At 67.1% G+C, this 24,653-nt stretch overlaps 6 protein-coding genes across 8 annotated transcripts; all 6 read left to right on the top strand.

Annotated features, from left to right (window-relative positions):
• Nucleotides 1–594: 594 nt before the first annotated feature.
• On the top strand, nucleotides 595–3,558 carry S100A14 (S100 calcium binding protein A14). The gene is made up of 4 exons (XM_086866009.1): nucleotides 595–687; nucleotides 930–1,064; nucleotides 2,564–2,710; nucleotides 2,809–3,558. The coding sequence occupies exons 2-4, from the start codon at nucleotides 1,032–1,034 to the stop codon at nucleotides 2,926–2,928; spliced, it is 300 nt and encodes a 99-aa protein (XP_086722135.1). The 5' UTR covers nucleotides 595–687; nucleotides 930–1,031; the 3' UTR covers nucleotides 2,929–3,558.
• Nucleotides 3,559–5,928: 2,370 nt separating this feature from the next.
• S100A16 (S100 calcium binding protein A16) lies at nucleotides 5,929–9,343 on the top strand. 2 transcript variants are annotated; one of them, XM_086866095.1, is made up of 3 exons: nucleotides 5,929–6,055; nucleotides 8,477–8,638; nucleotides 8,757–9,343. In XM_086866095.1, the coding sequence occupies exons 1-3, from the start codon at nucleotides 6,050–6,052 to the stop codon at nucleotides 8,919–8,921; spliced, it is 333 nt and encodes a 110-aa protein (XP_086722221.1). In that variant the 5' UTR covers nucleotides 5,929–6,049; the 3' UTR covers nucleotides 8,922–9,343. The 2 variants fall into 2 exon arrangements, with proteins under 2 accessions (XP_086722221.1, XP_086722220.1); XM_086866094.1 differs by lacking the exon at nucleotides 5,929–6,055 and adding an exon at nucleotides 7,826–7,984.
• A 2,151-nt stretch (nucleotides 9,344–11,494) lies between these two features.
• On the top strand, nucleotides 11,495–14,152 carry LOC111939525 (protein S100-A4-like). The gene is made up of 2 exons (XM_023941797.2): nucleotides 11,495–11,780; nucleotides 13,948–14,152. Exons 1-2 carry the CDS (start codon nucleotides 11,640–11,642, stop codon nucleotides 14,110–14,112), a joined length of 306 nt encoding a protein of 101 aa, XP_023797565.2. The 5' UTR covers nucleotides 11,495–11,639; the 3' UTR covers nucleotides 14,113–14,152.
• Nucleotides 14,153–15,975: 1,823 nt separating this feature from the next.
• Nucleotides 15,976–17,174, top strand: LOC111939565 (protein S100-A4-like). The gene is made up of 3 exons (XM_086866093.1): nucleotides 15,976–16,065; nucleotides 16,687–16,840; nucleotides 16,930–17,174. The coding sequence occupies exons 2-3, from the start codon at nucleotides 16,703–16,705 to the stop codon at nucleotides 17,092–17,094; spliced, it is 303 nt and encodes a 100-aa protein (XP_086722219.1). The 5' UTR covers nucleotides 15,976–16,065; nucleotides 16,687–16,702; the 3' UTR covers nucleotides 17,095–17,174.
• A 2,451-nt stretch (nucleotides 17,175–19,625) lies between these two features.
• On the top strand, nucleotides 19,626–20,391 carry LOC111939523 (protein S100-A12-like). Its single transcript, XM_023941796.2, has 3 exons — nucleotides 19,626–19,657; nucleotides 19,752–19,905; nucleotides 20,146–20,391. Exons 2-3 carry the CDS (start codon nucleotides 19,753–19,755, stop codon nucleotides 20,338–20,340), a joined length of 348 nt encoding a protein of 115 aa, XP_023797564.2. The 5' UTR covers nucleotides 19,626–19,657; nucleotide 19,752; the 3' UTR covers nucleotides 20,341–20,391.
• Nucleotides 20,392–22,301: 1,910 nt separating this feature from the next.
• LOC111945772 (protein S100-A8-like) lies at nucleotides 22,302–24,367 on the top strand. 2 transcript variants are annotated; one of them, XM_086866091.1, is made up of 4 exons: nucleotides 22,304–22,529; nucleotides 22,645–22,757; nucleotides 23,195–23,405; nucleotides 24,084–24,367. In XM_086866091.1, exons 3-4 carry the CDS (start codon nucleotides 23,214–23,216, stop codon nucleotides 24,246–24,248), a joined length of 357 nt encoding a protein of 118 aa, XP_086722217.1. In that variant the 5' UTR covers nucleotides 22,304–22,529; nucleotides 22,645–22,757; nucleotides 23,195–23,213; the 3' UTR covers nucleotides 24,249–24,367. The 2 variants fall into 2 exon arrangements, with proteins under 2 accessions (XP_086722216.1, XP_086722217.1); XM_086866090.1 differs by having other exon boundaries at nucleotides 22,302–22,757.
• The last annotated feature ends 286 nt before the right edge of the window (nucleotides 24,368–24,653 follow it).

Below are 24,653 nucleotides of genomic sequence, written 5' to 3'. Positions count from 1 at the left end.
CCTGAGCATCGCTGCTGTTCTTGGGGGGCTCCCGATCTCAGCCCCCGTCTCCTCCCCGTGGTGGCCGCGCTGGGGACGGGCCCAGCCCCGCGGTGCCGCCTTGGGGTCACTCCTTGGCTGGGACCCCCAAGTGTCCCTGCGCTGGTCTGGCTTTTGGGGTGCCACAAACACCTCCCTGCCTCGCCGGGGGTGCGCGGGGGGCAGAGCCGTGCCCGTGGCCGGGGTGAGGCTCGGGAGATGCTCGCCAGCTCCGCGCCATGGATGCCCACCGTGCTGTGCAGGCTCTGGGGTGGCACAGGGTGACACAGGATGGCACAGGGTGGCACAGGGTGGCACAGGGTGGCACAGGGTGACACATCCCCCTGCACATCCCGCCTGGGGGATGCCCCCATTCCCAGCGCCCGGCTCCCAAACCCCGGCCCCGCTGGGCCGCGCTGAAATCCCGCCGGGGGTGACGGAGCGGGGCCCGGTGGCCGTTCCCACGCGGCGCCCCGGCCGTGCCGGGCCCGGTTGGATGTGGGGAGGCACCGGTGTGGCCGGGAAGGAGGCGTTTCCCGGCCCCACGCTGGCTCCGGGCCAGGCTCCCAAATGAGACGCCTTGCACCACGGAGCTCCCACTCACACCTCCCCGGTATAAAACCCCGGCCCGCCGCAGCCCGCGCACACCTGGGACAGCCCGTGCTGCAGGTAAGTGACGGTCCGACCCTCGGCACGGGGGGCTCCGCGCCCCCGGCCCCTCCGCTCCCACGCTCGGCTCTGCCACGACTTGCGAGGACGGCGGGGACGTGTCCCGGCAGCTGCAGGCGCGGAGCTCCCATCCCGGGGCTCCTTCCTCGCCCTCCGCTCGGGGATGAGGAGGAGTCCGGGCGCCGGAGGAGAGGAAGCTCCCCCCGAGCCGAGAGCTGAGCTTGGCTTCCTTCCCCCGCCAGCTCCCCCGGACCCTGCGGCAGAGGAGAGACCCCCGGAGAGACCCCCGGAGAGACCCCCGGAGAGACCCCCGGAGCTGCCCCCGAGGAGCCGCCAGCAGCAGGATGGGCCAGTGCAACTGCCGCAAGAAGCGCAAGGTCCGGTGGGGACACCGCGGCACCGGGACCCCCGGCGGGGACACCGGGACCCCCGGCGGGGACACCGCGGCACCGGGACCCCCGGCGGGGACACCGCGGCACCGGGACCCCCGGCGGGGACACCGCGGCACCGGGACCCCCGGCGGGGACACCGCGGCACCGGGACCCCCGGCGGGGCTGGGGGTGACCCCGCACGGCCCCGGAGCCCCGGGCACGGCGTGACTCAGAGCCCGTGGAGGAGCCGGGGGCTGTTTTGGGGATTGGCAGCGCCGGGCACCGGGTGCTGTGGAGCCGCTTGAAAGCTCGGGGAAGCAGGCAGCTCTGTCCTGCTCCCGTGGATGGACCTTCGGGAGCTGCCCGCGCTCCTTGCAGCCTCTCCGAGGATGCCCACCGGCAGAAAAGCTCCTGTTTTCCTCGGCTTTCAACCGGGAGGTGCCCACCCCGCACCCCTTTGCACCTGTGGAGGATTTGGGGCGCCGGGCTGAGGCGCTGGAGGTCGCCGGGCTCTTCCCGCTGGGCATCACCGGCTGTGGTTTCACGGCGTTCGCAGGGGCAGCCGCAGATTTGAGTGAATCACCGGCTTTTCCCTCAAACGGAGCCGCAGGAGCGGCCCGGAGCGGCCGGGAGCGGGGGTCGGGCTGTTCTGAGCCCCCAGCCCGCCGGGGCCGGGGTCTGCGGGGTGGGAGAGGGGCTCGGGCCGTCCCGGCGCCACCGCGGGCACTGACTCACCCTGCCATCGCCACCTGAGCGATGGAGGAGAGGAAGAACCAGTCGGGACGGCCCCGAGAGACGCCGGGGTGGCTGAGCCTGGCGGGCCCCGGGCGGGGACAGCGCGTCTGGCGGGGGTGACGGAGCCGGGGGACAGCGGGTGGCACCTGGAGGGGCTGTGACAGCCGGGCACAGCCGCTGCGGCAGCTGCGGGCGAGGGGCGCGACATCTGTGGGGCCTCACATCTGGATGGGAGAGGTGCCACAGCTGGATGGGGGCTCACAGCTGGACAGGGGGCTCACAGCTGGATGGGAGAGGTGCCACAGCTGGACAGGGAGGTGCCACAGCTGGATGGGAGAGGTGCCACAGCTGGACGGGGGCTCACAGCTGGACAGGGAGGTGCCACAGCTGGATAGGAGAGGTGCCACAGCTGGATGGGGGCTCACAGCTGGATGCGGAGGCTGCCTGCCATCTGCACTGGAGGGCCTGGTGCTGACCGGGAGATTTATCCCGGGATTGTGCAGGGGTCAAATGTCGGCTCGGGGAGTGTCCCGCCCGCTCGGGGCTGGTCCTGTCCACCCGCGGGGTGTGCCAGCCCCCCGGGGAGGTGTCCCAGCCCCCCGGTGTGGTGTCCCAGCCCCCCGGTGTGGTGTCCCAGCCCCTCGGGGAGGTGTCCCAGCCCCTCGGGGAGGTGTCCCAGCCCCCCGGTGTGGTGTCCCAGCCCCTCGGGGAGGTGTCCCAGCCCCCCGGTGTGGTGTCCCCCCGGCGCTCACCCCCTGTGCCCCCCGCAGGACTGCCAGGAGCTCACGGACGTGGAGCGGGCCATCGAGACCGTCATCAGCCAGTTCCACTGCTACGCCGTGAAGGGGCAGAAGGAGTACCTGACCCCCAACGAGATGCAGGAGCTGGTGGTGCAGAAGCTGCCCCACCTGGGCAAGGTGAGGGCAGAGCCCGGCGGTGGGCAGGAGGAGCTGGGGGTGGTCCCGGGCTGCTGGCGGGAGCCCCCAGCCCCATCACCCCGATCTTCTCTCTGCAGTGCGTGGGACCCCTGGAAGAGAAGATCGAATGCATGGGAGACCCTAACGAGGCCAAGCTGGAGTTCGGAGAGTACTGGGACATGATGGGGGATGCGGCCAAGGGCTGCCGGAGGAAGTAGAGGGTGGTGGGGGTCGGGAAGGCGCCCGAGGTCTGAGGCTCTGCTCCTGGAAGCTCCAGAGGCCGCCGGTCCCGGGGGATGCGCCTGGGAAAAGCCACATCGCTCCTGCCGGGTCTCGGCTCCTCCCGCGCCGAGGATCCCCCTCCCCGGCTCCATCCCTGCCCTCCTTCCCGTCGGGAACTCTCCCTTCCCACCCCCAGCTCTGCCCACGCCCGGGGAGGTGGCGCGGGGGGGTCCCGGAGCCGCCTCTCCCCGTCCTGTGCCTCCATCCCCGGCCTTGTCCCAGCCGCGGCCCCGGGAAACCCCCGGGAGCGGCTCCCCCAGCCCCGGAGCCCCGCGGCGGGCGGGACTCGGCTCCTTTCCCCCGATCCCCCCGGGATGTGGGGGCTCGGCCCCCCAGCCCTGTGTCCCCTCACTCCCACGGCGCCTCCGGGGGCTCCGCCGTGGCCCTGGCTGGGTTGGGGGGGGGCTTTCCCTGCCGTCCCCCCGGTTTTTGGGGGGCTGATCCGGGATGTGCTGCCCTCCCGGTGCTCCCCATCCCCAGGGACCCCGGCCCCGGGGCAGGGGCGGGCTGGGATCAGCTTGGGCCGCTCGCGACCATTTTTGTATAAATTAATAAAGGAAAAAACACTGGGGGAAAAAAAACCCCAAAAACCCAAAGAAAGCGGGGTGGGGTGAGCTCGTTTTGTCTTTGGGGGGCCAGGAGGGGAAGTGGGGGGCCAGGAGGGGGTCGGGGCCGCAGCGCTTGTGGGTTGGGGTCAGCACTTTGGGATGGTCTGGGGGTGCAGGGGATGCTCTGGGGATGCTCTGGGGTACAGGGGATGCCCTGGGGATGCTCTGGGGGTGTTCTCGGGATGCTCTGGGGTGCAGGGGATGCCCTGGGGGTGCTCTGGAGGGGCTCTGGGGGTGCAGGGGATTCACTGGGGGTGCTCTGGGGGTGCTCTGGGGGTGCTCAGGGGGGGCTCTGGGGGTGTGTGACCCCTCTGGGCATCCCAGGGCTCTCCACATTCCCAAATCCCAAGTGCCTGCCGATCCCCGTGGTGCTCCGGACATTTGGGATTTGGGAATGCGGCTCCTGGGCTGGAGGGAGCTCAGGGGACACCCCGAAATTCCGGGTTTGGGAAGAGCCGAGGGCGGCCGGGAGCGGGATCCCAACAGTGCCGGGAGAATGTGGGATTTGGGTGTAATTACAGCAAATTGGGAAAGAGAAAATGGCACAAAGCTGCGCCTCACCATTGGCTCCGGCGCTGGAGCGCACGGAGAGTGAGGAAACGCGCTGGAGAACCCGGTTTTCCCACTTTTCCTCTGCCATCCAGGCCTTTCCCACCGAGCTCCGTGTCCCGGAGGAGGCTGTGGGCACCCCGGAGGCGCAGCGGGGACCCTAAAAAGGAGTCTCCCAAAAAAGGGAGAGGGCGTGGGGACCTCAGCAGCGCCTCGGTCACCTCGAGAGGGGAAAAACCAAATGGATCCGAGGCTGGGGAAAGGCGATAAGAGCCGGGGCTGGGCAGGGGACAGGTCCTGCCGGGCCGGCGGCAGCTCCGGCACCGCGGCTCGGCCACAGCCAGCCCCCGTCTGCTCTCAGCCCGGGCTGGATTTCACAACGGGAATGACTATTTATTGTTCCTTCCTGGGAAATAAATAGATGGAAATTAAGCAGAAAGGTGTGGCGAGCGTTTAATTGGAGACAGGAAATGTGTCAGGTCGGGCTGATGGGGGGGAAAGGGGAGCCGGGGCTCCCCGGTCCAGTTCCCATCCCCAGCTCCCTCGCCAGGCTGGGAATGTGCCCCGGGACTGGGGACTCCCGGCTCCCCGGCCCTGCTGGGACACCGAGGTGACAATTCCTGCCACCTGAGCCGGCCTGGATGAGTCTGGAATATTCTGGAGGTGACAGGAGCAGCCCAGCCCGTGCCAGAACGGCCGGTGCCCCTCGGTGAGGGCACAGCACCGGGACAGCCATCCCGGGGGTCACCAAACACCCCAAACCCAGCGCTTGGCCCCTCTGGAACGGCTCCCGTGGTGCGGAGCTCATCCAGGAGACAGCGAACACCTCCCGAGCCTTCACCTGGGGGAGCCAGAGCGGGGGAGACCCCCGAGCTCCCCGGGGTCCCGGGGGCGCTGGGATGGGCCGGGCCGGTTCGCGGCTGCTCCGAGCGCACGCACACGCCCTGGATGCCTTGTAAAAATAAGGGCCTGGATGTGGTTGTGACATCTGCCAGGGGAGCAGGGCGATGAAAGGCCGTGATTCAGGCGTGAGCTGTTTGCCTGCAGGGTCCGGGAGGGATTCCCACCCTCCCGGGATGTTGCATCAACGCCACGACAGCGGAGCATCTCGGCCCAGAACAGGTTTGCTTCCTCCCGACCGAGATTAGGAAGAGGCCGGGGGAGAGCTGGCGTGACACGTTTTTTCCGGGACGGGAGCTCCAGGGGAGCCGGTGGCTCCCGCCTGTCATAAATCACCTCCTCCTTTGCATCCCCAGATGTGCCCTCCCCGATAAGGCCGGGATCTCATCTCGCCATCGAATCGCTCTGGGAGACACCAGGCCTGCAATTTGCAGAGGATAATTAATTATGGATGGGACTTTACAAGCCCAGCTCCCAGCTGGGGAGAGCCTCATCCGTCCCAGTCAGAGATGTCCGAGTGCCGGACAGGGGCTTCCAGAGCCCCAAACCCTTGCCAGCCCCTTCCGGCCGCCAGAACAAGTGGTTTTGGTTCAAATAAAGGATTTTATTTGGGTGGTTTGGAGCTGGGGATGGCTGGGATGGAGGAGCCGGGTTTTCACTGGTGGATTTCCAAACGCTGGGATCGGGAGGGAATTCTGCGCCCCCTCCCCACCCCGTGGAGCCTTTTGGGGTGTTCCCGTCACCCCAAACCCCGAGCGGCCCCCGGGAAGGAGCCGGGGCCGGCTCCCTGCTCGCTCCGACCCGTCCCGGTGTCGCAATCCCAGGGATCCATTTCCCAGGTAAGCGCCGGGCTGGGAACGCCCTGGGAACGTCAGGGAGGGGTGGGAGCCTCCTTAAAAACCCGGCTGGGCCGGAGGGATGGGTGCGAGGTGAGGAGAGAGCGGCGACATCGGCTGAGGCCACAGCGGCGACAGACGGACACAGCGGGACCCCCGGCAGGATGCAGGTGAGGCTCCCGGGGGATTCCCGTTCCCCCCGGGATGGGAACCAGGCCTCGGGCTGAGCAATTCACCTGGAAGAGCCGCGGGATGTGCCGCTGCAAGGCCGGGAGGTGGAAATTCCTGGAATCCTTGGGCAGCTGAGAGCGGGGCCGGGCAGGAGGGACCGGCCGGGGTCACCGGGGGGAACCGGGCTGGGCCCCGGGATGTCCGGAACGGCAGCGGCAGCACCCTCGGACCTTCCCTGGCGCTGCGGAGCTCGGCCTGGGGCAGCCAGCGGGGTCTGGCTCCTGGAAAAGGGGATTTGGCAGCGGGGGAGGCGGGCGGGGAGCGCTGGGGCCGCGTCCGGCTCTGTCCCCGCTCTGGGCGCTGCCGACCGGGCGAGGAGGGACGGGGAGAGGGGAAAGGAGCGGTGGGACCGTGGTGGTGGCAGCGGAGCTGCTGGAGAGCCCCATCGTGGCCATCCCACCCAGCTGGGGCTGTGTGCCACCCCGGTGTCCCCATGTGCCACCCCGGTGTCCCCATGTGCCATCCCGGTGTCCCCGTGTGCCACCCCGGTGTCCCCATGTGCCACCCCGGTGTCCCCATGTGCCACCCCAGTGTCCCCGTGTGTCACCCCAGGGTCCCCATGTGCCATCCCGGTGTCCCCATGTGCCACCCCAGGGTCCCCATGTGCCACCCCGGTGTCCCTATGTGCCACCCCGGTGTCCCCGTGTCCCCATGTGCCACCCCGGTGTCCCCGTGTGCCACCCCGGTGTCCCGGTGCCCCCGGCTGGCCCCGGGGCTGTACCGTGAGTCAGCGGCGGAGCAGCCGCGGTGCCCCAGGGCCGGGCCGGGCGCTGCTGCCGGGGGCCGGTGACAGCCGTGGGGACCCGGGCGAGCGCAGGGGGTGCCGGGGGTGCCGGGGCTGCTCCTGCCCCGGTGCTGCCCAATTCCCCGGGATCCCCGTGAGCGGCTCCCTGCCGGCGCGGGGACAGCCCCAAAGCCACCCCGGTGGCCGAATCCTGAGCGCTGGGGACAGTCCCCAGCCCTGGGCTGATGGAGTCACCCCGGGGCAGTGGCAGCACGGGGACAGCGATGGCTCGGGAGGACACAGGGCCACGCTGAGGCACGTGGGGACAAGGAGCGAGCGCGGGGCCGAGCCCGGTGTCACCTCCCGGTGTCACCTCGGCCTGGGGCTGGGCTGGATCAGGGCGAGGAGAAGGGAAAGGAGCCAAGATCTGGCACGGGGCAGGTCCCGCCTGCTCCCAGAGCCAGCAGCCGGGCTGGGGACAGCCTGTGCTGATGTCCCCAGAGCAGGGACAGTGCTGGGCCACCCCTGTGCACCCTCCGAGGTCCATGCGGCCACCGCTGCTGGGCTGCTCACTTGTCCCCTGGGCTGCTCACTTGTCCCCAGTGCTGCTCACTTGTCCCCTGGGCTGCTCACTTGTCCCCAGTGCTGGTCACTTGTCCCCAGTGCTGGTCACTTGTCCCCTGGGCCGGTCACTTGTCCCCTGGGCTGCTCACTTGTCCCCAGTGCTGCTCACTTGTCCCCTGTGCTGCTCACTTGTCCCCTGGTCTGGTCACTTGTCCCCTGGGCTGCTCACTTGTCCCCTGGGCCGGTCACTTGTCCCCTGGGCTGGAAGCAAAGGGATGAAGGGACCCCAGCTCCCCCCACTCCCGGCCACCGATGGGGCAGGAAAGAGCCGAGTCCGGCCAAGGTGACGCAGTTTCCGTCCCCTCGCCACCGGGATGTGACGGGGACCATCCTGCCGGGCCCGGCCACAGCCAGGAGCTTCCTGGCTGGGGACAGCTGCGGGGACAGGAGGGACACACCGGGCTCGGAGGGGAGCCGGGGCTGTGGGGACACCCCGGGCCGGGCTCGGAGGGGCTCGGCAGGCCGGGACCTGCCCCGCCGGGGAGTTCCCGGAGCCGTGAAGCAACAGGAGGGCTGGCTGGTAATTCCTGCCCCTGCGCTCGGCTCCCAGCCCCATTCCTCCCTAATGAGCTCTGGGAACGGGGCGGCCCCGGCGCTGCTCAGCCCCGCGGCCCCGGGGCCAGAATTACCGGCCCGACCCACGCGCGGGGGCGGCGGGCCCGGGGGGCGGGCGGGGCGGGCCGGGGGCACCGGGAGCTGTGGGGAGGGCACCGGGAGCTGTGGGGAGGGCACAGGAGACACCCAGGAGTTGTGGGGAGGGCACAGGGGACACCCAGGAGCTGTGGGGAGGGCACAGGGGACACCCAGGAGCTGTGGGGCAGGCACAGTTGGCACCGAGGATTTTGGGGGGTGATTCTGTAGGAGCGGCGATGTGGGGAGATGAGAACCCCCCCTCAGCACGGCCGTGGGGTGTTCGCCTCCCCTCGGGGATGGTCCCCGCCAGCCGGGGGCTCGTGGTGGAGACCCCCGCGCCCACCCCCAGCGGGGTCTCACCCGCCTCCCGCCCCCGCAGGCGACCATGGGCGAGTGCACGGAGCTGGAATGGGCCGTGCAGGTGCTGGTGAACAACTTTGACAAATACTCGAGCCGCTGCTGCTGCTGCAAGAACCCGCGGCGCATCAGCAAGAAGGATTTTCGGAAGATGCTGAGCCGCGAGCTCAACCACATGCTGACGGTGAGCCCGGGGGCGGCGCGGGGGTCCCGCTGTGTCCCGAGGGGTGTCCCCGGTGTGAGCGGCCCCGCTGTGTCCCGAGGGGTGTCCCCGGTGTGAGCGGCCCCGCTGTGTCCCGCAGGACACCGGCAACCGCCGCGCCGCCGACAAGCTCATCTGCGACCTGGATGAGAACAAGGACGGGCGCATCAGCTTCCAGGAGTACTGGACCTTGATAGGCGGCATCGCCAGCCCCATCGCGCAGATCATCCGCCAGCAGGAGCAGAGTGTCAAACACACCAAGTAGCGGCTGCTGGACCCCCCCGGAACGCCCCCTGCTCCTCCCAGCCCCCCGCTTTCTGCCCTCCCCGAGCCCCCTTTGCCGAGCAGGACGGGCTGGGGACCCCCCCGGGGTGGGCTTTGGGGTGCGAGGCAGTCGGGGGGCTCCTCCTTGCCCTGCCCTCCTCCTCTTCCTCAAAGGGAGAGGCTCCCCCCGCGCCTGGGGAGGGAATTCTGTCTGTCCGCAGCGCTCCGCTGGCAGAAATCCCATCACGAGCAGCTCCCCCTCTCCCCTTGGGGCTCCCCCCGAAAACGGGGGGCTCTCCTTGGGCAAAGCGCGCTTCTCCCCCCTGCCCAAGGCTCTGCCCGGCCCTGCCCGGGGCTCGGCGCGGTCCCGGCCGGGTGACACCACCGTGGTTATTTATTGCAGCAATAAAATGCGGAGGAGCAGCGGGTGACGCTCTGGCTTCGCCTTCCCGGGGGGCTGAGAGGGGAGGGGGGGTCCCCCGGGCTGTCCCCGCCCTGTCCCCGCCCCGATCCCGGTGACAAGGCCGGTCCGGAGCCACCACGGGGTGTCAGCAGACACCGATGCCACGTTCCTCACCGGAGGGGTCCCCAGGGGGATCCCGGGCACGGGGAGGAACCGCAGCCCCACATCCCCGGCTGCCCCGACCCCAAATTCCTGCCCTGCACATCACACGCCCCCCGCCCGGGGTGGGGACAGAGCTCCGCGGGACCCCCGGGACCCCCGGGAGCCCCGGGACCCCCGGGACCCCCGGGCTGGGCTGGACCCCGCGCCGGCAGCTCGGGCTCTTCCTGGGGATTTTCCACCGGGGAGGGGCTCGGCCGTGGGGGGGAGGCCCCGAGCCCCCCCCTGCGAGCACCGGGACCCCCCTGCAGCCCCCCCGGCCCCGGGAGTCCTGCCCGCCCCCCCTGCCCACGCAGCCCCCCCGAGCAGCCCCGGGGTCCCGTGAGAAGCCGAACCGGGCCGTGCCCGTGGGAGCGGGCGGGGCCGGGCTGAGTCACGGCCGAGGAATCCCCGCGGGGCGAGGTTCGGGTGTGGCTCAGCCCGGGGGGAGCGGGGCTGGGCCGGGCTCCGCTCCTGCGGCTGCCCCGGGACCCCCGAGATCCGGGCCGGAGCCTGGGGGTCTCTCCGGGAGGGACCCTCGGGGCGAGCACCGGCAGCGCCCAGCGAGCCATTTCGGGGTGCAGGGGGGGGAAACAACCCCGGGAGCTCGTCCCCTGCTCGGGTCCCTTCCCCGGCCCCGCAGGAGACCTGGGGGGACACGGAAGGTCCCGATTGTCCCTCTAAGAGCACGCCCCCAGATCCCAGAGATCCCAGAGGATCCCAGAGATCCCAGAGATCCCAGAGATCCCACAGATCCCAGAGATCCCAGAGGATCCCAGAGGACCCCAGAGATCTCAGAGGATCCCAGAGATCCCAGAGATCCCAGAGGATCCCAGAGGATCCCAGAGGATCCCAGAGGATCCCAGAGATCCCAGAGGACCCCAGAGATCCCAGAGATCCCAGAAATCCCAGAGGATCCCAGAGATCCCAGAGATCCCAGAGGATCCCAGAAATCCCAGAGGACCCCAGAGATCCCAGAGGATCCCAGAGGATCCCAGAGATCCCAGAGGATCCCAGAGATCCCAGAGATCCCAGAAATCCCAGAAATCCCAGAGGATCCCAGAGATCCCAGAGATCCCAGAGATCCCAGAGGATCCCAGAGATCCCAGAGGATCGGGTGTTCCCTCCCCCGAGAGGCTGGGACAGCACCGACCCCCCCGTCCTGGCTGATGCCAGGAGTGCCAGGCCAGCGAGTGTCCCCTCCTTGTCACCGCTGTCCCCCCGTGCCACAAGAACGGGCTCAGCTCAGCCCCGGGCAGCTGCTGCGGCACCTGGGGGACAGGGACCACCCCAAATACACCCGGTGTCACCTCCACAGCCCCAAATACACCCGGTGTCACCTCCAGAGCCCCAAATACACCCGGTGTCACCTCCACAGCCCCCAAATACACCCGGTGTCACCTCCCCAGCCCCAAATACACCCGGTGTCACCTCCACAGCCCCCAAATACACCCGGTGTCACCTCTCCAACCCCAAATACACCCGGTGTCACCTCCAGAGCCCCAAATACACCCGGTGTCACCTCCAGAGCCCCAGATACACCCGGTGTCACCTTCAGAGCCCCAAATACACCCGGTGTCACCTCCAGAGCCCCAAATACACCCGGTGTCACCTCCACAGCCCCAAATACACCCGGTGTCACCTTCAGAGCCCCAAATACACCCGGTGTCACCTCTCCAACCCCAAATACACCCGGTGTCACCTCCACAGCCCCAAATCCTGGCCGGCATTGGGGTCACCGGGCTGGAAGAGCTCCGCTCCCCCCGTCGCGGGGTCCCGGGCGGTTTTGGGGGTGCCGGTGACCCGGGGGGGCCCCGAGGGGTGCGGGGCACCCCGCACCTCCCGCTAATGGCATCACACAGCTCGTTAGGCAAAAATGGGGCGCGGGCGAAAGCGGCTTTGGGGAGGCGCTGGGGAGGGCGGGGGGCTCGGGGCTGCCGGGGGGGCCGTGCCAGCCCCACCGGGCTATAAATGCCCGCAGAGCCCGGGCTGCGGCACCGAGACTCCCCGGGGAGCTGATCCGCGCTGAGCCGGTGAGTCCCTGCCCCCCGCAGCACCCCAAAACCCGCCCGGGGAGGTGCTGAGGGTGTCCCCGCTGTGTGTGTCCCCAGGCTGGCCATGGCGTGTCCCCTGGAGCAGGCGCTGGCCGTGATGGTCACCACCTTCCACAAGTACTCGGGCAAGGAGGGCGACAAGTACAAGCTGAGCAAGGCGGAGCTGAAGGAGCTGCTGAACAAGGAGCTGCCCATCTTCGGGAGCGTGAGTGGCCGCGGGGACACCCCGGGACACCCCCGGGACACCCCCGGGACACCCCCGGGACAGCCCCGGGACACCCCCAGGACACCCCCAGGAAACCCCCGGGACACCCCCGGGACACCCCCGGGACACCCCCGGAGTCACCCCCGGGACACCCCCGGGACACCCCCAGGACACCCCCGGGACACCCCCAGGACACCCCCGGGACACCCCCGGGGACGCCCCCGGGACACCCCCGGGGACCCCCAGGACACACCCAGGACACCCCCAGGACACCCCCGGGACACCCCCGGGACACGCCCGGGACACCCCCAGGACACCCCCGGGACACCCCCGGGACACCCCGGGACACCCCCGGGGACACCCCCGGGACACCCCGGGACACCCCCGGGACACCCCCGGGACACCCCCGGGACACCCCCAGGACATCCCCGGGACACCCCCGGGACACCCCCGGAGTCACCCCCGGGACACCCCCGGGGACCCCCAGGACACACCCAGGACACCCCCAGGACACCCCCGGGACACCCCCGGGACACGCCCGGGACACCCCCAGGACACCCCCGGGACACCCCCGGGACACCCCCGGAACACCCCCGGAACACCCCCGGAACACCCCCGGGACACCCCCGGAGTCACCCCCGGGACACCCCCAGGACACCCCCAGGACACCCCCGAGACACCCCCGGGACACCCCCAGGACACCCCCAGGACACCCCCGGGACACCCCGGGACACCCCCGGAGTCACCCCCGGGACACCCCCGGGACACCCCCGGAGTCACCCCCGGGACACCCCCGGGACACCCCCGGGACACCCCGGGACACCCCCGCAGTCACCCCCGGGACACCCCCGGGACACCCCTGGGGACACCCCCGCAGTCACCCCCGGGACACCCCCGGGACACCCCCAGGACACCCCCGAGACACCCCCGAGACACCCCCGGAACACCCCCGGGACACCCCCGGAACACCCCCGGAACACCCCCGGAACACCCCCAGGACACCCCCGGAGTCACCCCCAGGACACCCCCAGGACACCTCCGGGGACCCCCAGGACACCCCCGGGACACCCCGGGACACGCCCGGGACACCCCCGGGGACCCCCAGGACACCCCGGGACACCCCCGGGACACCCCCGGGACACCTCCAGGACACCCCCAGGACACCCCCAGGACACCCCCGTGACACCCTCGGGGACCCCCAGGACACACCCAGGACACCCCCGGGACACCCCCGGGACACCCCCAGGGACACCCCCGGGACACCCCCAGGACACCTCCGGGACACCCCCAGGACACCCCCGGGGACCCCCGGGACACCCCCAGGACACCCCCGGGACACCCCCGGGACACCCCCAGGACACCCCCGGAACACCCCCGGGACACCCCCAGGACACCCCCGGAACACCCCCGGGACACCCCCAGGACACCCCCGGGACACCCCCAGGACACCCCCGGGACACCCCCGGGACACCCCCAGGACACCCCCGGAACACCCCCGGAACACCCCCGAGTCACCCCCAGGACACCCCCGGGACACCCCCGGAGTCACCCCCAGGACACCCCCGGGACATCCCCGGGACACCCCCGGGGACCCCCAGGACACCCCCGGGACACCCCCAGGACACCCCGGGACACCCCCGGGACCCCCCCAGGACACCCCCGGGACACCCCCGGGACACCCCCGGAGTCACCCCCGGGACACCCCCAGGACACCCCCGGGACACCCCCGGCCCGGGGGGGTCTCTGAAATTCCCCGAGTGGAACCCGGTGGATTTATCCCACGGGGAAGGGGAGGGACGAGGGCCCGAGGGGCTCAGCTGGGGGAGGCGCAGCCCCCAATTAAATTCTTTTTTTTTTTTAATTTTTAAACCCACAGAAATATTTTGTTCGGCAAAGGAAATCACCCGATTTCCATTTAATTTTTTTAATCATTTTTTTTTTTAACCCCCACTTCCCTTTCTTTGGCTTGTGGTTTCAACCGGGAGGCGATTCTAAAATTTTTTTTAAATATTTTTAGCCAAATTTTCCCACATCCGGGAGGATCTTTGGGCACTTTCGGGCACTGCCGAGGACTCCTCCTCCCAGAGGCGAAGGGAAAACCCTCCCTGGGGCTGGGCAGGGGGGTGGGAAGGGGCAGCCCCTCACCCCAAACCCTCTCCCCTGGCAGAAACAAATGGACGAGGCCGAGTTCAAGCGGCTGGTGAACGACCTGGACCACAACAAGGACAGCGAGGTGGATTTCAAGGAGTACGTTTGTTTCCTGGCCTGCATCACCATGGGCTTCAACGAGTTCTTCAAGGACGACCCCGGCAAGCAGCACCGCAGGAAGTGAAGCTGCGGGCCCGAGCTCTCAATAAAAGCTTTTCCCCGGTCCCGCCTGAGTTCTGGGGTCTCTTCTCAGTCTGAGTCTGGGGGTTCTGTTCAGGTTCTCCCCGGTCCCAGCTGGGTTCTGGGGGTTCTGCTCAGGTTCTCCCCAATCTCAGCTGGGTTCTGGGGGTTCTGTTCAGGTTCTCCCCAATCTCAGCTGGGTTCTGGGGGTTCTGTTCAGGTTCTGCCCGGTCCCAGCTGGGTTCTGGGGGTTCTGTTCAGGTTCTCCCCAATCTCAGCTGGGTTCTGGGGGTTCTGCTCAGGTTCTCCCCGGTCCCAGCTGGGTTCTGGGGGTTCTGCTCAGGCTCTCCCCAGTCTCAGCTGGGTTCTGGGGGTTCTGTTCAGGTTCTCCCCAGTCCCAGCTGGGTTCTGGGGGTTCTGTTCAGGTTCTGCCCAGTCCCAGTCTGAGTCTGGGGGTTCAGCTCAGGTTCTGCCCAGTCCCAGCTGGGTTCTGGGGGTTCTGTTCAGGTTCTCCCCAATCTCAGCTGGGTTCTGGGGGTTCTGCTCAGGTTCTCCCCGGTCCCAGCTGGGTTCTGGGGGTTCTGTTCAGGTTCTCCCCGGTCCCAGCTGGGTTCTGGGGGTTCAGCTCAGGTTCTGCCCGGTCCCAGCTGGGTTCTGGGGGTTCTGTTCAGGTTCTCCCCGGTCCCAGCTGGGTTCTGGGGGTTCTGTTCAGGTTCTCCCCAATCTCAGCTGGGTTCTGGGGGTTCTGCTCAGGTTCTCCCCGGTCCCAGCTGGGTTCCAGGCAGCGGGCACAGGGTGACTCAGCCCTTCCTCCATCTCCGTGGGTTTTTCCACTGCTCGGCTCAGCCCCGGGAGGCGTTTTTGTCGCTTTTTTTGGAGAAGTTTGAGCAAAAACAGCTCTTGGACCTTCCTCCCCCAGCCCGAATGTTCTGGGGAGGGTTCGGGGCGCTTCAGGCCAGCACAGAGAGGATTCGGGTGGCCACGAGGTGCCCTGGGTGACACCTCAGGGCTGGGGGGACACGAAGGCACAGCGTGTCCCCGGTGCCCGCATCCGGGCAACCCTCAAAGCTGCTCTCCGGCTTTCCAGAGAAACAATCGTGTAAAACCCCCCCAAAAGCGGGGCAGAGCTGCCAGACCCCGTCCCCAAATCCTCCAGCTCTTTCCTGAGCCCTTCCAGGTCCTTCCAGGAGCTCCAAACTTTCCCCAGCCCCTTCATAAAGAGCCCCCGGAGCTTCTGCCCTTCCCAGTAACTCCCACAAATTCCCACTCGCTAACGGGGTGAGGAGCTTCAACCTCGGGCGCTTCTCCTGCCAAAACGTACAGACCCCCCCCGAGCTGGGGAGGCACCGAGGGGGGCTTGGGGAGCTCCCAAATCCCCCCGAGGGTGGGAGATTTGTCCCCGTTTTTGTCGCTCCGGCCCCTGCGGCGGCTGAGGGACACTCGGGGCTGGAAGGAGCCGGTTCCCGCAGCTCCCCGCAGCTCCCGCACTCGTGCCCGGGCCACGCCGCCACCGAAACAGCTCCGTTACACAACGGGGAGCGGCGACGGGAAACAGAAATCGCTGCCAGGCGACTGGAAAACAGAAAAAAAACCTCCTCGTCTCGACACCACCCCCGCGGCCGAGCCCCGCTGGCTCCCGGACATCCCCGGGGATGCTGCCGGGAGCGGCGCGGGTGGCACCTGGCAGCGCCACCTGCCCCAGGGGTTCTGCCGGCCCAGGTGGTCCCTGGCCAGCCCCACGGGCACGTTTTGCTCCTCCTCAGCCAGCCCAGCCCCTCGTGGCAGCTCCCGGGGTTTCCTTTCTCCTCCTTTTCTCCTTTCCCAGCCGTGTCCGGGCGGGCTGGGGAGCGGCGGTGCCGCCCCGGCCGGGTGTGTCCAGGCCGGGCTATAAATGCCAGGGCCTGGCTCCGGCTCCCCTTCCTCCCTCCCGTCCTCCCGTGCCCCGTCCGAGCTCTCGGTGAGTCCCTTCGCCCCCTCTCTCCCCTCTCCAGGTGTTCTCCAGATGTTGCCGCATCCCCCGGCAGGAGCGGGAGGTTCCCGCCGGGAATTCGGATTTCACCTGCCTGGGCTGGAAAAGCTCCTGAGCTCCTTCCCTGCCCGAGGGGGCTGCGGCCTCCCCGCTTTTCCCTCTGTCCGGGAGTGTCCCAGCCCGGCCGGAGCGGGAGGGGGAACCGGGGAGAGAACCGGGGAGAGACCGGGGAGAGACCGGGGAGAGACCGGGGAGGGACCGGGGAGAGAACCGGGGAGAGACCGGGGAGAGAACCGGGGAGAGACCGGGGAGGAACCGGGGAGGGAACCGAGAGGGAACCGGGGAGGAACCGGGGAGGAACCGGGGAGAGAACCTGGGAGAGACCGGGGAGGAACCGGGGAGGAACCGGGGAGAGACCAGGGAGGAACCGGGGAGGAACCGGGGAGAGACCAGGGAGGAACCGGGGAGGGACCGGGGAGAGACCGGGGAGGGAACCGAGAGGGAACCGAGAGGGAACCGGGGGAGAACCAGGGCGCATCCCGGGATGTGCTGGGGGCTGGGAGGGGCCCGAGGATTCCAAACTCCGGTGTCCCGTCCCTGTGTCCCCAGGCTTGCCGCTGTCGCCATGGAGTGTCCCCTGGAGCAGGCGCTGGCCGTGATGGTCGCCACCTTCCACAAGTACTCGGGCAAGGAGGGCGACAAGTACAAGCTGAGCAAGGCGGAGCTGAAGGAGCTGCTCCTGAAGGAGCTGCCGAGCTTCAGCGTAAGCGCCGCATCCCCCGGGAATCCCGGGAATCCCGGGACGCGCAAACCACGAGTTTAACGCCCCGTTTTTCCCTTCCCCCCGGGCAGAAACAAACCAGCGAGGCGAGTTTACAGAAGCTCATGAGCAACCTGGACAGCAACAGCGACAGCGAGGTGGATTTCCAGGAGTACGTGACCTTCCTGGCCTGCATGGCCATGATGTGCAACGACTTCTTCCAGGACCTGCCGGACAAGATGCCACGCAGGAAGTGAGGGCAGGGCCCTGTCACCGCTCTCTGGGACCTTCCCGTTGTCCTCCCGATGCCATTTCAATAAATTTTGATTCAAACGAAGCGTTTTGTGCCGTCTCTCCCCGGGGCGCGGGTGTTGTCGCTGGGGGAAGCCCCCGCTCGCCCTCCGCCGGGGCCGGGAGCGATCCCGGGCTGGGTCTGGCTCTGCCCCGGGGCGGATTCTGCGTTCCCCGAGGCCTCTGGAGCCGCCCCCGGGGCCGCTCCCCGGCAGCCAGGCCGGGCTGAGTCAGCCGTGCCCCGCCGCTGCTGCCCTGCGCTCCCGGGAGCTGCTGAACCCCGCCGGGACGGGCGGCCGGGGAGCGCCCGGGGCTGGGGTCGCGGTGAGCGGGGTCTGTCCCGCAGCTGCCGCCGTGGCAGGCGGGACCCTCGCCCCCTCCCCAGCCCCGGTGCCGCGGGGTTTCGGCCGCGTTCCTGCCCGGGGCGCGGTTTGCGGAGCAGCCGCTTCCCGGTGCTCCGGGTTTGGGGCACAGCCCTGACGTGATGACGGAGCTTTTCCAATCCCTGTGATCCCGGGATTCTAAGGTTTAGGGAAAAACCCAAATCCATCCCTCCAGGCTCAGCGGATCCCCAGAGAACGGGGCTGCAGCGCTGTCCGGGCACGCGGTTTCCGGGGGATTTGGGGGATTTGGGGCAGCGAATGGCAACAGGAGGAGCCACAGTGAGCGCCTGTCCCTCCCTCCCTCCCCAGCCACCCCTCTCTGTCCCCACGGCTCACAGGTGTCCCTGTCCCCTCTCTGTCCCCATGGCTCACAGGTGTCCCTGTCCCCTCTGTGTCCCCACGGCTCACAGGTGTCCCTGTCCCCTCTCTGTCCCCACGGCTCACAGGTGTCCCTGTCCCCTCTCTGTCCCCATGGCTCACAGGTGTCCCTGTCCCCTCTGTGTCCCCACGGCTCACAGGTGTCCCTGTCCCCTCTCTGTCCCCATAGCTCACAGGTGTCCCTGTCCCCTCTGTGTCCCCATGGCACACAGGTGTCCCTGTCCCCTCTCTATCCCCATGGCTCACAGGTGTCCCTGTCCCCTCTCTATCCCCATGGCTCACAGGTGTCCCTGTCCCCTCTCTATCCCCACGGCTCACAGGTGTCCCTGTCCTTGCTCCCCATGGCACACAGGTGTCCCTGTCCCCTCTCTGTCCCCATGGCTCACAGGTGTCCCTGTCCCCTCCCCATAGCTCACAGGTGTCCCTGTCCCCTCTCTGTCCCCACGGCTCACAGGTGTCCCTGTCCCCTCTCTGTCCCCATAGCTCACAGGTGTCCCTGTCCCCTCTCTGTCCCCATGGCTCACAGGTGTCCTTGTCCCTGCTCCCCATGGCTCACAGGTGTCCCTGTCCCCTCTCTGTCCCCACGGCTCACAGGTGTCCCTGTCCCTGCTCCCCATAGCTCACAGGTGTCCCTGTCCCTGCTCCCCATGGCTCACAGGTGTCCCTGTCCCCTCTCTGTCCCCACGGCTCACAGGTGTCCCTGTCCCCTCTCTGTCCCCACGGCTCACAGGTGTCCCTGTCCCCTCTCTGTCCCCACGGCTCACAGGTGTCCCTGTCCCCTCTGTGTCCCCATGGCTCACAGGTGTCCCTGTCCCCTCCCCACGTGGCCCAGCCACGCCCTCGCACATCCCCAGGCTTGTCTCAACCCGTGTCCCTGTCGGGTCACCCGTGTCCCTCTGCGTGTCCCTTTCCCGGCAAGGACCTGCCCGTCCCCATCCCAAACTCCTTTGTCTCCCTCTTTTGCAATTCCGTCTTTTCCTGGCAGCGGTTCCCGGGCTGCTCGGGAGATGTTTCACCACCGCTGCCATCCCCACTTCCCAAAAACCTTAATGGCCAAAAATCGGAATCCTGGGGCTCCTCCCCAGCCCCCTCCAGACAAACTGGGGTTTAGCAGCTCCTTCCGGGCACTGGGAATACCGGGAGGGCTCCGTGTGGGGCACTGGGATGCCCCCCGGGACTGGGGGGACAGCTGGGGACGGGCAGCATTTGCCAATGCCCTGGGTTGTCGCCAGGCAGCAATTCCAGCTGCTGGGAAGTGCCACCTCCCAGGCCCGGCTGGCAGAGCTCCGACACGAGTCCCTGGGATGTCCCCATGGAGGGGTGGGATGTGCTGGCCACACCCAGCAGCCAAATTCACCAAAAACATCACCCCCAACTGATCGAAACCAGCGTCATCCCGCTGGAGACCCCCAGCGGGAAAAGTTCCTCTGCCAACATCTCCCTCAAACGCTGGGGGAATGTTCTGGAAAAGCCCCTGTGCCATCGCTGACCCCCGGGGCCGCCCTGTCACCGATGTCATTTTTGGCGTTTCCTTGTTTTGCCTGATGGGTTTGGGGCTTCCCCTCCCTGGAGAAGAGTTCCTGGAGCCGGGTGAGAAACACGAAATGCTCACCTGGGCGTGCTGCGCTGCCTTGCACAATTCCCGGGGTTACTGGCCCGGAGGGAAGCGGAGGCTGCAGCCCTGGGAGGGTATAAAAGGTGTCATTCCCCAGCTGAGCATCACTCCATCCATCCCCGCTGCTCCTGCAGAGCCCAGAACTCCTCCGAGGTGAGCGGCTCCTTCCAGCCGGAGCCCCTGGGATGAGTGGACTGCCAGCCCGGGGTTCCCTCCAAGGTTTGTGCCCTTTGTCCCTTCCCAGCAGGATGAAAACCGACCTGGAGCTGGCGCTGGAATGCGCCATCAACGTCTACCACCGGTACGCGGCGCGGCGCCCCATCGACGACTACCTGAGCAAGAACGAGTTCTCCAAGCTGCTCAAGGACACGGCCGAGCCTTTCCTCCGGAACACGGCGCCGGTGAGGTCCCGGAGCCCCGGGATGGGCTGGGGGGGAAGGGCCTGGGAGATCCCCTCGTTCCGGGGGTGTTGGGCAGGGACAGCTCCCGCCAGGGTCGGATCTCACCCTGGACGCTTCCAAGGATGGAGGAGCTGAGCGCTGCGGGATCCCTGGGGATGGAGGCGCTCGGGAGCTTCCCCAAAAGGGTTTTTTTTGGGGTTCAGCCCGAGCTGACTCTGCTCCCCGCTTGTCCCCCCGCAGCCCAACACGAGCACCGACACCTACATCAGCCAGCTCTTCGCCAAAGCCGACGCCAACCACGACGGCCGCCTCAAGTTCACCGAGTTCCTGACCACGCTGAGCCTCGTGGCCATCGATGCCCACAACAGGTCCCACGAGGGCCCTGGTGCTGGCCACGGCCACGGCCACGGCCACGGCCACGGGCACCGGCACTGAAACCTCTCCCACGCTGGCTGAGCCACGGGACTCGCGTGGAGCCTCAGCCCCTGCCCGTAACCAAACCTTTGTCACCTGCTTCTGCTTGGTGGCATTGAAATAAAACCTCTTTCCTCTGAGCAACAAACCCAGCTGTGTTCCGTGTTCGGCTGCCACATCTTGGGGGTGTCACATCGCGGGGGTGTCAAACCCCAGGGGGTGTCAAATCCAGGGGGGGGTCACATTCTGGGGGTGCCACATTCTGGGGATGCCATATTCTGGGGGTGTCACATTCCGAGGGTGTCACATCCCAGGGGGGGTCACATTCTGGGGGTGCCACATTCGAGGAGTGTCACCCCCCGGGGGTGTCAAATCCCAGGGGGTTCACATTCTGGGGGTGCCACACTTCGAGGCTGCCACATTTTGAGGGTCTCCCATTCCAAGGGTGTCACATTCTGGGGGTGTCACATCCCGAGGGTGCCACATTCGAGGGGTGTCACATCCCGAGGGTGCCACATTCTGGGGGTGCCCCATCCCAGGGGTGTGTGGGACGTTTGTGCAACCCCCAAAACAACCAAGGCCGAGGGGTTCCGAGGGCTCCGGGGGTTCCGGGGGCTCCATCCTGGGAGCCGCTCAGAGCAGCGGCAGCTCCGCAGAAGGAGTCAAAAGTTTCATGGTTGGGGACACGTCCCCGAGGTCACCACACACCTAAAAGCCACCGTGGGCTCCTGGGGACAGAAACGGGAGTGGGAAAAAGCTCCTGGATCCGTCAGTGAGGACACTGAGGGGACACCCACAGCTCCAGGAGCCTGTCCCGGGTGAAACCAGCGGGGTTGGGGTGGGCTGGGCATCGCCAGCTGCCTCCCCCTCGGGTTTTAGGGATAAAATGGGAAAGTTGGGAAAGGGACAGCGTGTGGGAGCTGCAGCAGAGCGCCTGTCGCTTTTCCTGCCAGCTGGGGAACCAGGATGCGGATTGGGGTGGGGGACATTCCATTTTGGGGTGGGTGACACTGGTTTGGGGTGGGGGACATTGGTTTGGGGTGGGTGACACTGGTTTGGGGTGGGGGACACTGGTTTGGGGTGGGGGACATTCCATTTTGGGGTGGGTGACACTGGTTTGGGGTGGGGGACACTCTGGTTTGGGGTGGGTGACACTGGTTTGGGGTGGGGGACACTCCATTTTGGGGTGGGGGACACTGGTTTGGGGTGAGTGACACTGGTTTGGGGTGGGGGACACTCTGGTTTGGGGTGGGTGACACTGGTTTGGGGTGGGGGACGCTCCATTTTGGGGTGGGTGACACTCCATTTTGGGGTGGGGGACACTGGTTTGGGGTGGGTGACACTGGTTTGGGGTGGGGGACACTCCATTTTGGGGTGGGGGACACTCCGGTTTGGGGTGGGGGACACTGGTTTGGGGTGGGTGACACTGGTTTGGGGTGGGGGACACTGGTTTGGGGTGGGGGACACTCCATTTTGGGGTGGGGGACACTGGTTTGGGGTGGAGGACACTCCATTTTGGGGTGGGGGACACTCGGAAAGGAGCGGGAAACAAAAGCAGCAGTGAAGTGAGTCAGGGATACCGGAATCCAATCCCTGCAATGCCCTGGGGACACAGGAACATCTCCAAACAGGGATGGGCACCCCGGGCTGGGCTGGTCCTTCCCCCTTCCTCCCACCCATTGTCGGATTTTAAATCTCCCCATTGTCCGCCCCTTCTCGTCCCTAACACGCGTGACACGGAGGTGACAATTGCAAAACACGGGGCAGTTCCTGCACCGGCCAGAGAACACCCTGATTTGGGTTTTCTTCTGGTTTTGGGCCCAGTTTCCTCCAGAAAAACCTCTGGAGCGCGAGCAGAGGTCTGGCACAAACAGAAGACAATGGAAAATATTCTGGAAAACAAGTTATAAAATACTGCTGCGTTGTCTTGGGCGGTGTCCAGTCAGCTGGGCTGGCAGAAAACAGAAATCACATTAAAAACCCGTCCAGGGGACAAAGCCATCCCTGTTTCCAGGAGAAACAACCCCATCTGCTCCTGCAGCAGAAGGAAAATGAGCAAATTTCTCCTGGCGTTGCAAAACTCCCCAAGTTTCGGCAACTTCTCGAACGGCCTTGCCCTCGCCGTGGAGCTGTGACAAAGCCGGGGTTTTTCCCCTCCCTGAGCCCTGTCAGAGGTGATGGAGGGGGCAAGAAGAACATTTCCAAAGCCGGTGGGTGCAACCAGGAACTGCTGAGCGGAGGAATGAGGCCGGGAGGGGCTGCAGGGTTCCCACCTGGCAATTTCCAGGTGCGGGAAATGGGAGCTCAAGCCGATGCTTGTGGCAGGTGTGTCACCAGCTCTGATGAAAGAGGACCTCAGACAGGTATAAAAAGGCCGGTCCAGGCTCCCGGGTCACACCGACGGATCCATCCCCTGCAAAGCCTCCTCGGAGACCAGGGTGAGTGGGACGAGGCCGGTCCTGGAAGGGAGAGCGATGAGGGAGAAGCGGTTTGGGACGCGGCCTCAGCCCAGGGCGGTGGATTCACCTCGGGGTGGAGCAGGAGGTCGGTTTGGGTTGGAAAATGAATTCTTGGCGTTTTGGTGCCATCCTTGGTGGAGGCACCGCTAATTCTGTGCCCTGTGCCCTGAACCCCCCGTGGTGGCCTGACCCTGCTGCCCTCACCTGAAAAGCGTCCCCAGGTGTGTGGGAAGGAGCCGCTTCCCTGGAAAAGCCAAACTGGAGCCGGATCCCGGCAATTTCCCCAAATCCCCTCATTTTCTGCTCCGCACCAGGGAGCTGAAGGTGCCCCGGGCTCAGCCCCAGCAGGACGAGGCTCCAGGCGCAGCTGCCGCTGGTTTTTGTCTCCTCTCACGACTCCGAGGTTTGTCCTGCAGGTACCTCCGGAGCTCAGCCATGTCCTCCAGCAGCCACAGCCACGCCGGGAGCCGGCAGTTCCCCGGGAATTGCACCTTGGAGAAGGCCCTGCAGACCGTGGTGGACGTTTTCCACCAGTACAGCATCCGCCAGGGCGAGATCGACCTGCTCAGCCTCGGCGACTTCAGGACGCTGCTGACGGAGCAGGCGCCGTCCTTCCTGGGGAGCTGCGTGAGTGCTGGGGGGACGATCCCCCGGGATGGGGAGCAGGGCTGGGGGCTCCTGGTGACCCCCACGCTGGGGCTCAGCCCTCCTCTTCCTCCTGCCGCGGGGTTTGGGACAAAGCCCTGTCCCCAAATGGGGTTTGGGACAAAACCCTGTCCCAAATGGGGTTTGGGACAAAACCCTGTCCTCAATGGGGTTTGGGATAAAACCCTGTTCCCTCTGGGGTTTGGGACAAAACCCTGTCCCCAGTGGGGTTTGGGACAAAGCCCTGTCCCCAAATGGGGTTTGGGACAAAGCCCTGTCCCCAAATGGGGTTTGGGATAAAATCCTGTCCTCAATGGGGTTTGGGACAAAGCCCTGTCCCCTCTGGGGTTTGGGACAAAAACCTGTCCCCAAATGGGGTTTGGGACAAAGCCCTGTCCCCAGTGGGGTTTGGGATAAAATCCTGTCCTCAAATGGGGTTTGGGATAAAATCCTGTCCCCTCTGGGGTTTGGGACAAAAACCTGTCCCCAAATGGGGTTTGGGACAAAGCCCTGTCTCCTCTGGGGTTCCACCTGGGGCTAAGGGCAAGGCAGGGGAGGGTCGGGACATCCTGCAGCTCCCAAACCCTTCCCAGGGCAGGGAAGGAGCTGAAGGCTCCCCCGGGGAGGGACGTGACCCCCCTGTCCTGTCCCCAATCACAGAACAGGAACCAGGCTGGATACCTGGAGAAGCTTTTCCAAGAGACCGACCTGAACAAGGACAAGGAGCTGAGCTTCGAGGAGTTCACCATCGTGCTGAGCAAGGTGGCCGACGACGCCCACCGCATCAGCCACGGCTCCGAGCGCTGCGGGCCCGACCAGGACTGAGCCTGGGCACGGAAACCTGGCAGAGGGAAGCTTTGGGAATTTGGGAATTGGGCTCTGGCTGCTCCCAGCCTGCTCGGGACAGCCCCGCTCACGGCACAATAAAGCATGGCTTGAGATTCTCCGAGTATTTCCCGTCTCCTCACCCGTCCCGAGGGGGGGGCAGCCCAGGGTGGGGTGACAAAGCTGCTGTTCCCCTGCAAGGACACCTGCAGAGCCACCAGAGTCCCCAGCGCCTGTCCCTGTCACCCCCAGCACTGCCCCTTGTCCCCGCAGAGCCACCAGAGTCCCCAGCGCCTGTCCCTGTGACCCTGTGACCCCCAGCACTGCCCCTTGTCCCCGCAGAGCCACCACAGCGGTGCCAGCACTGACCACCCCCGGCCTGGGGGCTCAGGGACCCCCCCCGTG

Source organism: Cyanistes caeruleus, chromosome 30 (assembly GCF_971803275.1).
Source record: "Cyanistes caeruleus chromosome 30, bCyaCae1.hap1.1, whole genome shotgun sequence".
Lineage (NCBI taxonomy): Eukaryota > Metazoa > Chordata > Aves > Passeriformes > Paridae > Cyanistes > Cyanistes caeruleus.
Note: the sequence above shows the minus strand (reverse complement) of the source record. Positions and strands in the feature narration are given on the sequence as shown.

What these genes read in the sequence shown, in the direction of transcription:
- LOC111939523 (XM_023941796.2), top strand. Translation starts at nt 19,753, where the DNA reads ATGAAAACCGACCTGGAGCTGGCGCTGGAATGCGCCATCAACGTCTAC. An exon ending in TCCTCCGGAACACGGCGCCG is followed by an intron (nt 19,906 to 20,145) that starts GTGAGGTCCCGG and finishes GTCCCCCCGCAG; the next exon opens with CCCAACACGAGCACCGACAC.
- S100A16 (XM_086866095.1), top strand. An exon ending in AGCTCAACCACATGCTGACG is followed by an intron (nt 8,639 to 8,756) that starts GTGAGCCCGGGG and finishes TGTGTCCCGCAG; the next exon opens with GACACCGGCAACCGCCGCGC.
- LOC111945772 (XM_086866090.1), top strand. Translation starts at nt 23,214, where the DNA reads ATGTCCTCCAGCAGCCACAGCCACGCCGGGAGCCGGCAGTTCCCCGGG. An exon ending in CGTCCTTCCTGGGGAGCTGC is followed by an intron (nt 23,406 to 24,083) that starts GTGAGTGCTGGG and finishes CCCCAATCACAG; the next exon opens with AACAGGAACCAGGCTGGATA.
- S100A14 (XM_086866009.1), top strand. Translation starts at nt 1,032, where the DNA reads ATGGGCCAGTGCAACTGCCGCAAGAAGCGCAAG. An exon ending in ACTGCCGCAAGAAGCGCAAG is followed by an intron (nt 1,065 to 2,563) that starts GTCCGGTGGGGA and finishes TGCCCCCCGCAG; the next exon opens with GACTGCCAGGAGCTCACGGA. An exon ending in AGCTGCCCCACCTGGGCAAG is followed by an intron (nt 2,711 to 2,808) that starts GTGAGGGCAGAG and finishes TTCTCTCTGCAG; the next exon opens with TGCGTGGGACCCCTGGAAGA.
- LOC111939565 (XM_086866093.1), top strand. Translation starts at nt 16,703, where the DNA reads ATGGAGTGTCCCCTGGAGCAGGCGCTGGCCGTGATGGTCGCCACCTTC. An exon ending in AGGAGCTGCCGAGCTTCAGC is followed by an intron (nt 16,841 to 16,929) that starts GTAAGCGCCGCA and finishes CCCCCCGGGCAG; the next exon opens with AAACAAACCAGCGAGGCGAG.
- LOC111939525 (XM_023941797.2), top strand. Translation starts at nt 11,640, where the DNA reads ATGGCGTGTCCCCTGGAGCAGGCGCTGGCCGTGATGGTCACCACCTTC. An exon ending in AGCTGCCCATCTTCGGGAGC is followed by an intron (nt 11,781 to 13,947) that starts GTGAGTGGCCGC and finishes CTCCCCTGGCAG; the next exon opens with AAACAAATGGACGAGGCCGA.